This window comes from Myxine glutinosa, chromosome 12, assembly GCF_964187855.1.
Source record: "Myxine glutinosa chromosome 12, kmMyxGlut1.1, whole genome shotgun sequence".
NCBI lineage: Eukaryota > Metazoa > Chordata > Myxini > Myxiniformes > Myxinidae > Myxine > Myxine glutinosa.
The window spans coordinates 4,389,101-4,401,109 of record NC_136272.1 but is presented as its reverse complement, the minus strand read 5'-3'; the positions used below and the strand labels follow the sequence as shown (position 1 = coordinate 4,401,109).

Below are 12,009 nucleotides of genomic sequence, written 5' to 3'. Positions count from 1 at the left end.
AGGAAAGAAGTTGAAATTTCAAAAAAAGTGGATCTGGGGTGAATTAGCGGGGGTAGAAAATATGAAGGTTTTGGATGGGGGAAGATAAGAGATGGTGGTAAACTGCTGTTTAAAGACGTGGAAGGAGGAGTGGGATTGAAGGGAGTGGGGGAGTTTGTTCCAGTGGCGGGAGAAAAGGGGAATGAAAGAGTGAAGGTGAGCGGAGACCCTAGATTTTGGCAGTTTAACCATCAGAGGGTTGCTGGCAGATCTTGTGCGACCTGTAGGAATATTTGGGGGACAGAGCACAGAGAGAACTGGGGGATAGGTCTCTATCAACTTTGCACACCTTGATTGGGCAATATTTTCCCATTCTTCTGTACAAAACTGTTCAAGATCAGTCAAGTTGTGTGGTGAACGTCGATGGACAGCAATCTTCAAGTCCTGCCACAGATATTCGATTGGATTTAGGTCGGGGCTCTGACCGGGCCACTCAAGGACATTTATCTTTTTGTTCCTTAGCCACTCCAGTGTAGCTTTGGTTGTGTGCTTCAGGTCGTTGTCATGCTGAAAGGTGAACTTCCGTCCCAATTTTCTGCTTTCCTGCAGAGGGAAGCAGGTTTTCCTCTCTGATTTTTCTGTATTTTGCTCCATCCATTTTTCTTTCTATCCCGACGAGTGCCCCAGTCCCTGCTGATGAGAAACATCCCCATAACATGATGCTGCCACCACCATGCTTCACGGTAGGGATGGTGTTGTTTGGGTGATGTCCTGTGTTGGGTTTTCGCCAAACATAACGTTTTGAATTTAGGCCTAAAAGTTCCATCTTGGTTTCGTCAAACCACAAAACTTTTCGCCAGATGGCTTCAGGATGTCCGGATGTTTTTTTTGCATATCTCAATCAAACGGGACTCAAGGTGGGCTTTTTTGAGTAATGGCTTCCTTCTTGCTACCCTACCGTACAGACCAAACTTATGGAGTGCTTGGGATATTGTTGTCACATGCACACAGTGAGCAGTCTTCACCACAAAGGCCTGTAGCTCTTTCAAAGTTGCCATTTGCCTCTTGATGGCCTCTCTGATCAGTCTCCTCCTTGCTTGGTCATCCAGTTTGGAGGGACGGCCTGATCTAGGATGAATCTTGGTGGTACCATACGCTTTCTGCTTCTTAATGATTCTCTTGACTGTGCTCCAAGTGATGTTCAAGGCCTTTGAAATATTTTATACCCATCCCCTGATCTGTGCCTTTCCACAACTTTATCCCGGAGGTCTTTTGAAAGGTCCTTGGTGCTCATCGTTGAGTCTTTCCTGTGAAATGCACTACCCAGCAGAGGAAACCTACAGGAACAGCTGATTTTATTCTGAAAGAGAAGGAAAAGACATAAAATGTCATAGCCCCGCTGTAGTTTTAGTAATTTTGCTGTATGTAGTTAAAGGCCATCAGTCGGCCATCTTTTGTCGGATAACAAAACAAAATCTTCTGCATATGTTTACTCATGTATCGTCTTTGTGCCAAGTTTGAAGAAAATCGGTCCATGCATGTCTGAGAAATGGATTGGGACACATTTAAGTAACACAATGGCCACCAGTCGACCATGTTGGATCTGATCTAAAAAAAAAAAAACGGTGTGCATATGTAACCCATCATTTGCTGTCATTGTGCCAAATTTGAACAAGATTGGTAAATGCAAGTCCGAGAAATGGTTGCGGACAGGGTCGATATTGGGTATTTTTACAACTAAAATGGCCGCCAGTCTTCCAGTCGACCATCTTTGATCACATCGCAAAATAAAGCGAGGTGCACGTGTATGCCATCATGTACTGTGCTTGTGCCAAGCTTGAATAAAATTGGTCTGTACATCTCCGAAATATGGTTGCGGACGCACGGACGGACGAGACTAAATCCATAAGCCCCCATTTCGGACGAAGTCCAACAGGGGCTAATAATCAGAATCAGTACAATTTAACACAGGTGGATGCCAATTAACTTGGTGTGTGATTTTGAAGGGGATTGGTCACACCTGAGCTAACTTACAATTGATATTATAAGGGGGATGGACACTTCTAGATATTCTCGTTTTATATTTTTAATTATTTTTTTGAAATTTGTAGAATTTGTTTTTCACTTGGAAGTTGTGGGTTACAATGTGAACTAAAGGTGGAAAAAGTCTGATTTAATACATTTTAATTCCAGTCCATAAGGCAACAAAAGGTAAAAAAAAATTGGAAAATTGGTGTAGACATATATATCTATATGTCGACACCGTTCCCTCTACCCTTCCCTCTCCCCTTCCCCTGTGCACCTGCCTTGGGTACGAAGACCAGGCACAGAGTGATCGTACTGCAGAAGATGATAACCAAGGCAATGATGCAGAACTGGACGTTGGGCTGGTCTCGCGTTAGGAAGGACACAGCAGCACCGATGATGCACATGATACCCACATTGTACACACTCATTCCGATGTACTTGCTGTCGTTCAGAGCTGGGATGGACACACTGCGGGTCTCCCAGGCCAAGAAACAACCAAACACCTAGGGAGCAAGACAGCAGGTCTCAACATTCGGTCGACGATGGAGTCAAGTATCATCTCACCAAATGGCTGAAATGTCACAACAAAACTCAAAAGGCCTAAACCACTCATGAAACTTAGAAATCACCAAAGCATCAGGTAAAACCTCAGGAATTAAACATAACCATGGACATTGCACAATGTCTGATAAATCATGGACATTGTACATTGTCTGATAACCATGGAGATTGTACATTGGCTGATAACCATGGAGATTGTACATTGTCAGAGAGATGTTAAATGTTTATTGCAAAATATGTGCATCAAAAGGATACCCAAAACTGCCTCAAACTTGTGTAGTGTGATCACTTTTGGTGATGTTAACAAATACACATTTTATATGGACAACTAACACAGCACTCGGGAGCGAACATACATGAGAATACAACAATACAGCACTCGGTAGAGAACATACATGAGAATACAACAATACAGCACTCGGTAGAGCGCATACCTCCACCAGGCTGAACAGTTTATGTTTTGGATCCCACTGATAGGCCGGATCTGGATTCGGACCTGAACCAAAATCTAATCGGCTTGATCTTGCTGCCTAACCAACACATCCACCTCGTTTTATCATAATCCATCCGCAACCTTATAAAATATCGCTTTTGGTCATGGTTCTGCATTGTGAAGAATCTCTAAAAATTATCATATCCAGATCTGGATCCGAATCTCACCAAAATCGATTCGTGTTTGTCATATACCCAACCTGTCCATCAAGTTTCGTCCGAATCCACACATACCGTTTTGAGATATGCTCACAGACGGACAAACAGACAGAGACGTGGGTGAAAACATTTTAAAAACCTCTGTCCAGGTTCACCTTCAGTGGTCGAGGTAACTAAACCAATCAGATTTACGATGATACAAGGTGCTCTGAACCTCGTTTACAGTAAATGTTTCATCTTTGACATTGAACCCAAAGGTTTTTACACGAACAAGTTGCTGATATGGGGACATACATGTGTACCATGGTGTGACACCAAAGATTCTTGTTGATTTCAGCCATTTTGAAAACAGTGCATGGTGAATGTGCATCATCCCACCTTTCAAAGGCCCACCTCATGTGTTCCATACAATATGCAAGTTTTATGTGCTGAAAGCTAAATAGTTGATAAAAACAGGGATTTTCTTCAATCTTAAGCTTGATCCTCGCTCTTTGTAGATACGCAGATGATAAAAAAAATCCAAAATTGTAATTAAACTCAATCCAATTGAAATCTGGTCCTTTCTGATAAATAGCATTTGAAATGCATGAAAAAGTGCTGAAAGTGTAACTTTTCCTGACAAAGTTCCAATTTACGACTTTAATATGACTGCATCAAATACCATGCCATCCTTTTATGCGGACGGATGTAAAACGGGCATGTCGATGTGTAATGTCGATGCAAAATGTCCCTTGGGCCTTTTCACAAAGTAGGCCAAACAAAACGTTGTAAAAAATTAAATTGGGAAGGGATTCGATGGTAGTGTACTTCAGAAATAAAACGGAATATAAATCGAGGAAAGTGGGGCAATAGGCCCTGGAAGAAAACATAGGGTAGCAATGCCATCCCCTGTATATGAACATCCTCCTCGGTCCATGTATTCGGGATGGTGAACATTTCCCTTTTTAGTGGCTTCAATCGCAGGATTCAATCGGATTCAACTCGGTCGGGATTCAATCCCAGGATAGACAACATAAAATGATTTATAAAGGATATATAGAAGATGTCGGACTTCAAAATTAGTGTAGACACGTGGTTGTAAATTAGCAATGTCTTGCTCGCCATGCTGTATTATTAAAGTTTTATTTTATCCAAAAGTGAGCAAAGACGGTGGGAATCGGTCAGGGGAAATGATAGACAAAGACCCGTTACAAAATAAGAGTTAGATTAATTTGGAAATATGTACATGGCATTCATGGTGGATGTGAATCTTACGATAATTCACCAAATGTCTGTCCGTCCGTCTGTTCCCAGGTACCGCAAAAACGGCTGAACCAATCGCAACAAAATGTTGGGTGGGTTATCCTGGGACCCCCTGGAGTAAAATAGGCTTTATTGTTTTTCCAAATTTTTGCCCAATTTTCCAATTTTTCCAATTTTCCAGTTTTTCCAAACACGATGGAATAATGTCAGGACTAAACCCTGACACCCTAAATAACTTCAGACCCATCTCCAACCTACCCTTTCTGTCAAAGGTTTTGGAACGCGCTGTAGCCACTCAACTCAAACATCACCTCTCTGCCAATAACCTGTATGAAACATTCCAATCCGGATTCCGCTCCAACCACAGTACTGAAACTGCTCTCCTCAAAATCACCAACGACCTTCTCCTCTCCTCTGACGCTGGCAACCTCAACATTCTCATCCTCCTCGACCTCATCGCCGCCTTTGACACCATCGATCACACCATCCTCCTCACCCGACTTGAAACCACCTTTAACATTACCGGCACTGCCCTCTCTTGGATTAAATCATACCTCTCTGACAGACGTCAGTTCATCTCCATCAATAACTGCAAATCCCCCACTGCTCCCCTCCCCCAAGGTGTCCCCCAAGGTTCAGTTCTTGGCCCCCTCCTCTTCATCCTTTACCTGTCCCCCCTCGGTCACTTAATCCGCCGTCATGGTCTCCAATTCCACTGCTTCGCCGATGACATCCAGCTTTTCATCTCCACCAAGTCCATCTCCACCGCCACCCACTCTATCCTGACAAACTGCATCACTGAAATAAAATCCTGGCTTCAAATCAACTTCCTCAAACTTAACTGTGATAAATCTGAAATAATCATCATTGGCCCAAAAACGCTCACCAAGTCCACCCATAACTTTGCCCTCAACATCGACGGTTTCCCAGTATCCACCTCCCCTCACATCCGGAATCTTGGCATCATCTTTGACCAAACCCTCTCCTTCGACAAATACACTAAACAGATCACAAAGACAGCCTTCTTTCACCTGAAAAACATCGCCCGTCTCCGTCCATCCCTCTCCTCCGTGGCTGCAGAAACCCTCATCCACGCCTTCATCACTTCCCGTCTGGACTACTGCAATAGCCTCCTTTATGGTTCACCCTCAACAATCACCAATAAACTCCAATACATTCAGAACTCCGCTGCCCGTCTACTCACCCATTCCCGGACCCGTGACCACATCACCCCCGTCCTTTACAAGCTTCACTGGCTCCCCATCTCCCAGAGAATCCAGTACAAAATCCTCCTCTTGACCTACAAAGCCCTCCATAACCTGGCCCCATCCTACCTGGCTGACCTCCTCTCCAGACACACTCCCACCCGCAACCTCCGCTCTGCTGGTACCAACCTCCTGACCCCCCCCATCCGGACCAAATTTAGATCCTGGGGGGACAGGGCCTTCTCCATCGCTGCTCCCACCCTCTGGAACTCGCTACCTCACACCATCAGAGACTCCTCCTCACTCACCACATTCAAAACATCACTCAAGACCCACCTGTTCAACACTGCATTCAACATTTAACCCACAGCATCTAACCCCTGACTATCTCCTCTCCTTCTCCCTCCTTTGTGCTTTGAATATTTCCCTATTGATTCTTCTTTTTTTGCAATTGTTTTTATGTTTTGCTATGCATTATGTTTTGCACTCTGTCAAAGCGTCTTTGGGCTTCCTGAAAAGCGCTATATAAAATAAATGCATTATTATTATTATTATTAATAATATTTACCGATATGAACAGTGATGTGGCTTTTATTGAAATTCTACAAATGCTGTTTAGATTTTGATGATTTGCGTGTGATATGATTTAACGGATGTTTATATAAATCGTTTAAAATAAAATAAAAAGCCTTCAATTTCTGATATTTTGCCTTTTCATTTGGGCCTCCCAATTGAAGCCCCGCCCGTAGGGAGGGTACCTTCGTTAGTATGACAAATGCAGCAGAGGCCTTGGTAGTTTGAAAGAGATCTGGAAATGTCCGCTTGGCGAATCATACAAAATGACGGGCGAGGAAGATAAGAACGTAAAATATGGAAAGCGAGGCCACATTCAGATTGGAATCGATTGTGTGCAGATGAAAAAAAGGCAGCGACTACATGTGTAGCAATAACGACGATGGGAAAGTATGGAAATGGAAGGAAGATACGAACGCAGGAGAGATGTGAAGGCCCACTGGGGTTTACTGGGAGCCACAGTATGGATTCTGATGGTTGGATAACATCACCGACAAGGAACATCAGGCCTATGGGGAAAATGAAATTGTCTGCAGATACTTGATGAAGATAAACTTGAGTGAATGACAGATTTAGTTATATACCTGGAAAGGTGTGAGGGGGAGGATGGTGGGATGGGGAGGGGGATGGATTGATATCATGAAGATAAAATGTATAAAAGGGCAGACTGAAGGAAGAAAAGTGATAAAAAGGAAACAATTTATTATGGCAAAAGGGTTATATAAATAACTCGAGCGAAGTCGATGGCGCGCCATCGCAAATCCTCAGGCTTCCCACCTAAAGCAAACTTGAAAGATGGCAAAAGGTTACACCTGGAATGATCCAATATGAAATTTTGAGTTTGATATGTTTTCTGTTTTGACCCCTGTGACTCTAACTCCCCACCCCTGGGGCATGAACTCGGCGGTCATATCCAAGAAATCGTTACATATTCCATGTGTCCACCAATGTTGATTTTGCATGTGCAAGTTTTATTTAAAATGTTATTTAAAATGCGCCCGTATTACATTTTTTCGGTATTTGGCCTTTTGAACCTGCCTGGCAGGGCAGTGCAAGAGATGATACTGCTGTCGCAACTTCGTGCCAAGTGGTGATCATAACGACCATGTTTGGTGAATTTCTGCACAACCGTTTAGGAGATAGCGAGACAAACAGACAGACAAACAGACAGACAAACTGACAGACAGACAAACAGACAGACAGGCAGACAAGCAAACGCACAGACAGACAGACAGACAGATGGAGCCAATTACAATATCCTCTCATTTTTTCAAAGTGTGTCGGGATAATTATGGACACAAAATGGCCTACGATGACAATTATGCACACACACACACACATATATACACACACACTTACACACACTTACACACACACACACACACACACACACACACACATATATATACACACACACGCACACAAACATATTGTTGCGGATATGAGGACTGTATTTTTTTTGATTGTGTGCTTTATTATTATTATTATTGTTTATTCTGCGCCCCCTGCCTCCGGAGCTGTGTAAAGGTGAAAGGGCATCCCATAATTAGTCCACAAGCATACATGTCAGCCAATAATAGAATACCCCTGTTCGATAGTTATATCTTATTCTGTGTTTTAGGGTAAGGCTGTGTCTCCCATTAATGGAAGTACTCCATTGCACCAGTGAAAGAGAATAGATCCCCTTTCATTCCCATCCCCAAAATCTCCATTTCCTTTCACATCCCCTTTCGTCATTGCCAAGCCACGATTGCCAATTACATCCCCTCCAAAACCACCATTGAACATGTGCTCGGGTCGGGGAAGAGGGGCGTGCCCGCCCGTCGTCATCAAGGGCGGAGCCAGAGGGTCGCGTGACCAACCAGGGCCGAGGTGAGCACACCGATGGGCATGTCCAAAAGGCCGGCGGCTTGATCGCCAGAGGCGCTATAAAGGCGCGCGCGCAAGAAGCGTGGAGGTGGTCAGTGGTTGCGTTGGTTGCGCTGAGAAGTCGGTGGTGAGGAGTCGGTGGTGAGGAGTCGGTGGTAAGAGTCGGTGGTGAGGAGTGAGTGGACCAAGAAAGAGAAAGAGTGGTTGGACCAAGAAAGAGAAAGAGTGGTTGGACCAAGAGAGAAAGAGTGGTTGGACAGGGAGACGTGCAAGAGTGTTGTTGAGTTGAGGGTTTGGACCAGACGAGTCCTGGCAAAGCAAGCGGCGGCCACAGCAGCAACAACACCCAACAGCCGCTTGGGGCCTGGACGGCGGTTTTGAGCAGGGCCGCGAAGGAACGGCGGCTGCTAAACGCGCCGATCATGCTGCAGGACCCCCTTGGACCTTCCTCTCCCTCCAGCCATCCACCTCCTGCCTTTCCACCCTTCTTGTGTACGTGAGTTTGTTTTGTTTGTTCTGTCCCTGGGTTAATTAAGTCTGTATAAGCTAGTATTTGCACTGTGTCACCTGCGTCTTATGTGTTGTAAATAAACGTGACTGCTTTCTTTTTGCATGTGTAAATAATAAATCCCATTACTCTTCTGTCCGTCTTCTCGTCTTATTCCTTTTCCTCTTTGCATTCGGTCGTTTTAGAGTTTTCCAGATTGGGCAGCTGCGGTGCGATACGGCCAAAGTTCTGGGTGAATCGGGTGAGTCGGGGAACAACTGTTCGGTCGCGGAACCTTCGCTCGGCAAACAACATCCTAAACCGCGATCAGTAACAATATATATATACCCACACACACACACATACATACTGTTGTGGAAATGAGGATTGTGTTTTTTTTTTATTGTTTTATTCTGGACCCTCCTGCCTCCAGTCTGTGTATAAAGGTCAAAGGTCGTTCCGTAGTTATTTCATAAGCACCCACGTAGCCAATAATAGATTTCCTCCTTGTTGACAGTTATTTCCTTATTCTGTGTAGTAGGCTAAGGATTTGTTTTCCATTAATTGACACTCCATTGCACCGAATTCAAATAGATAGATCCCCTTTCATTTTCAATTAATAAAGCCGCAATTGCCAACTGCATTCACCGCGACTCCATTAGCCACGAGTTAGGCTCGGAGAAGAAGGGGGAGGAGCTGCCGAATCCTGGGCGTGCCCGCCCATCGTCATCAAGGGTGGAGCCAGAGGGCCGTGCCGACCAATCAGGGCCGCGGCGAGCTCACCGATGGGCGTGTTCTAGCGGCCGGCGGCTTGATCGCCCGCGGCGTAATAAAAAGCGCGCGCGGAAGCCTTTGATAGGAGTGATGAGAAGCAAGCCTCTGGGACAAGTGCGAAGGAGTGATGAGAAGGAAGCCTCTGAGAGAAGTGCGAAGGAGTGATGAGAAGGAAGCCTCTGAGAGAAGTGCGAAGGAGTGATGAGAAGGAAGCCTCTGAGAGAAGTGCGAAGGAGTGGTGAGAAGGAAGCCTCTGAGAGGAGTGCTGAGAAGGAGTGATGAGAAGGAGGCCAAGGGAGAAGTGCGCGAGAGAGATGAGTTTCTGAGTCCCCCCAGAGAGTTGCGCCAGAGACGGCAGAAGAGTCCAGACTGATTTAAAAAAGGAGTCCTGAGAAAGCACACGACGTCCCCACGGCAGCAGTTTGAACCACAGCAGCTTTGAACCATCGCAGCTTTGACCGCAGCAGCTTGAGCGTTGACGGCAGGTTGCTGTTGAGGAAGGGCGGCGGCTGCTCCCTCCCGGCCCGGCCGTCCTCTGGTCCGAGCTGAACCTTCCTCCCGGTCCAGCCATTCACTCCTGCCTCCATTCCCCATTCGTGTGAGTCTGTCTTTTGTTTGTTCTGTCCTGGGTTAAGTAAGACTGCATAGGTAAGCTAAGTTTTCACTGTGTCCTTCTGGTCCGTCCCTCTTTCTGTCTTTATTTTGTTATCCTTCGTTCTTCCTTGGTTTCTTTCAATCCTGTAAATAGTAATAAATAATAATCGTATTTCAAACCTTTTTGTCTCCTTCTTCTTCTTCACATCCGCGTCGTCTTTGTCTTTTCCCAATTGAACATCTGTGGCACGATTTGGCCAACGTTCAGAATCGGGTCTTAGTCATTGTTAACGGTTCGGGCCGCGGCGCCATCCGCTCGGCAAATCCAGTAATATCTTATCCGCGGTCCGTAACAATACACACACACATACACACACACACACACACACACACACACACACACACACACACACACACACACACACACATACACACACATACACACACACACACACACACACACACACATACACACACACACATATATATATATATATATATATATATATATATATATATATATATATATATATATATATATATATACACACAAAGAATTAAGTTAAGCACCCCCCCCGTTTTTTTACAACCTCGCACATTACAAGTTTGTTGTCGTCAAAACAGTGTAATATACCCATGATATTGCTATATTTTCTGGAGAAGTGATATTATGGTCACATAAAAACATAACAATCATGCCGTTTTCAATATTTTATTCTGAATAATTTAAGGTGAAATTTTTTGGGAATTTTAGGCATATTTTCACCTCAATTTAAGTATGGAGCTATAGGTCCATCACGGACAGTGTGGATGACGTTTATGTTTTCTAACGTACAGTCATTGTTCTGAGAAGACCTCTAGCGATCTTTGCGTCAATAACGTGTGTAGGACCCACGTGATCGGATCACTGACTCAGCCCTACGCCTCATAGACCCTGTAAGCCGTCGTATGCGTTGCTGTGGCAGGTTGTTCCATTCCCGATGTAATGCACGTTCCAATTCATCCAGATTGGCTATTGGAGGGACCATCTTCGCAATTTGTCGTCCCAACATGTCCCAAACGTGCTCGAGGGGGTTCAACCTGCCACAGCAACGTTCAACGTTCAATGTTCAACCTCACTCCTCTCCACCTGACACTCTCCTGTCTCCACCTGACACTCTCCTGTCTCCACCTGACACTCTCCTCTCTCCACCTAGCACTCCTCTCCTCTCCAAACCCTCACATCCCTCTCCTTTCCAATCCCTCACCTCTCCAATCCCTCACACTCCTCTCCTCTCCAATCCTTCACACGCCTCTCCAATCGCGCCTCACACTCCTCTCCAATCGCGCCTCACACTCCTCTCCAATCGCGCCTCACACTCCTCTCCAATCGTGCCTCACACTCCTCTCCAATCGTGCCTCACACTCCCCTCCAATCACTCCTCTCCAATCGTGCCTCACACTCCTCTCCAATCACGCCTCACACTCCTCTCCAATCGTGCCTCACACTCCTCTCCAATCGCGCCTCACACTCCTCTCCAATCGCGCCTCACTCGCCTCTCCAATCGGCTTTCCCCGTCTCGTTTCTCTCCTTTTTCTCCCGTCTCGTTCTTTTTCTTGCTCCAAATCGGCCCGTCGGAATCGGAAATCGGCCCGTCTCGCCCGTCGGCCCGTCGGAATCGGAAATCGGCCCGTCTTGCTTTTGTGCTTGTGCGTAAATAAATTGTGTTCATGACACCATTTCTGGTGTTGGGCTAGCGGCTAGGGTGCCGGCTTAGGATCCTGGGTTCGAATCTCGGTCGATCGCCGAATTAATGCCAGGGGGGTTGACTCAGCCTGTCATCCTTCCGAGGTCGGCTAATTGAGTACCAGTTCACTGGTAATTCCCTGTTTGTCGTTGAAGGCGGCAAAAAGGGTTGGCGTCAGGAAGGGCATCCGGCCGTAAAACATTGCTTCAAAAAGGGGACAAAAAAACAACAACTACCACGGTCCCCGAAAAGGCCAACCCCCGCTTTGCGGGGAAAAATGGCCTCTAAACGGTGGTTTTTACACCATTTCTGGATCTGA

At 45.5% G+C, this 12,009-nt stretch overlaps 1 protein-coding gene across 1 annotated transcript in view; it reads right to left on the bottom strand.

Moving 5' to 3' along the window:
* The window catches only part of LOC137437288 (gamma-aminobutyric acid type B receptor subunit 2-like), a 915,845-nt gene that overhangs the window by 69,340 nt on the left and 834,496 nt on the right, over positions 1–12,009 (bottom strand). Inside the window, exon 15 of the mRNA XM_078766430.1 lies at positions 2,286–2,510. Within this exon, the coding sequence (XP_078622556.1) occupies positions 2,286–2,510 (225 nt within the window). The remainder of the gene's footprint in view (positions 1–2,285; positions 2,511–12,009) is intronic.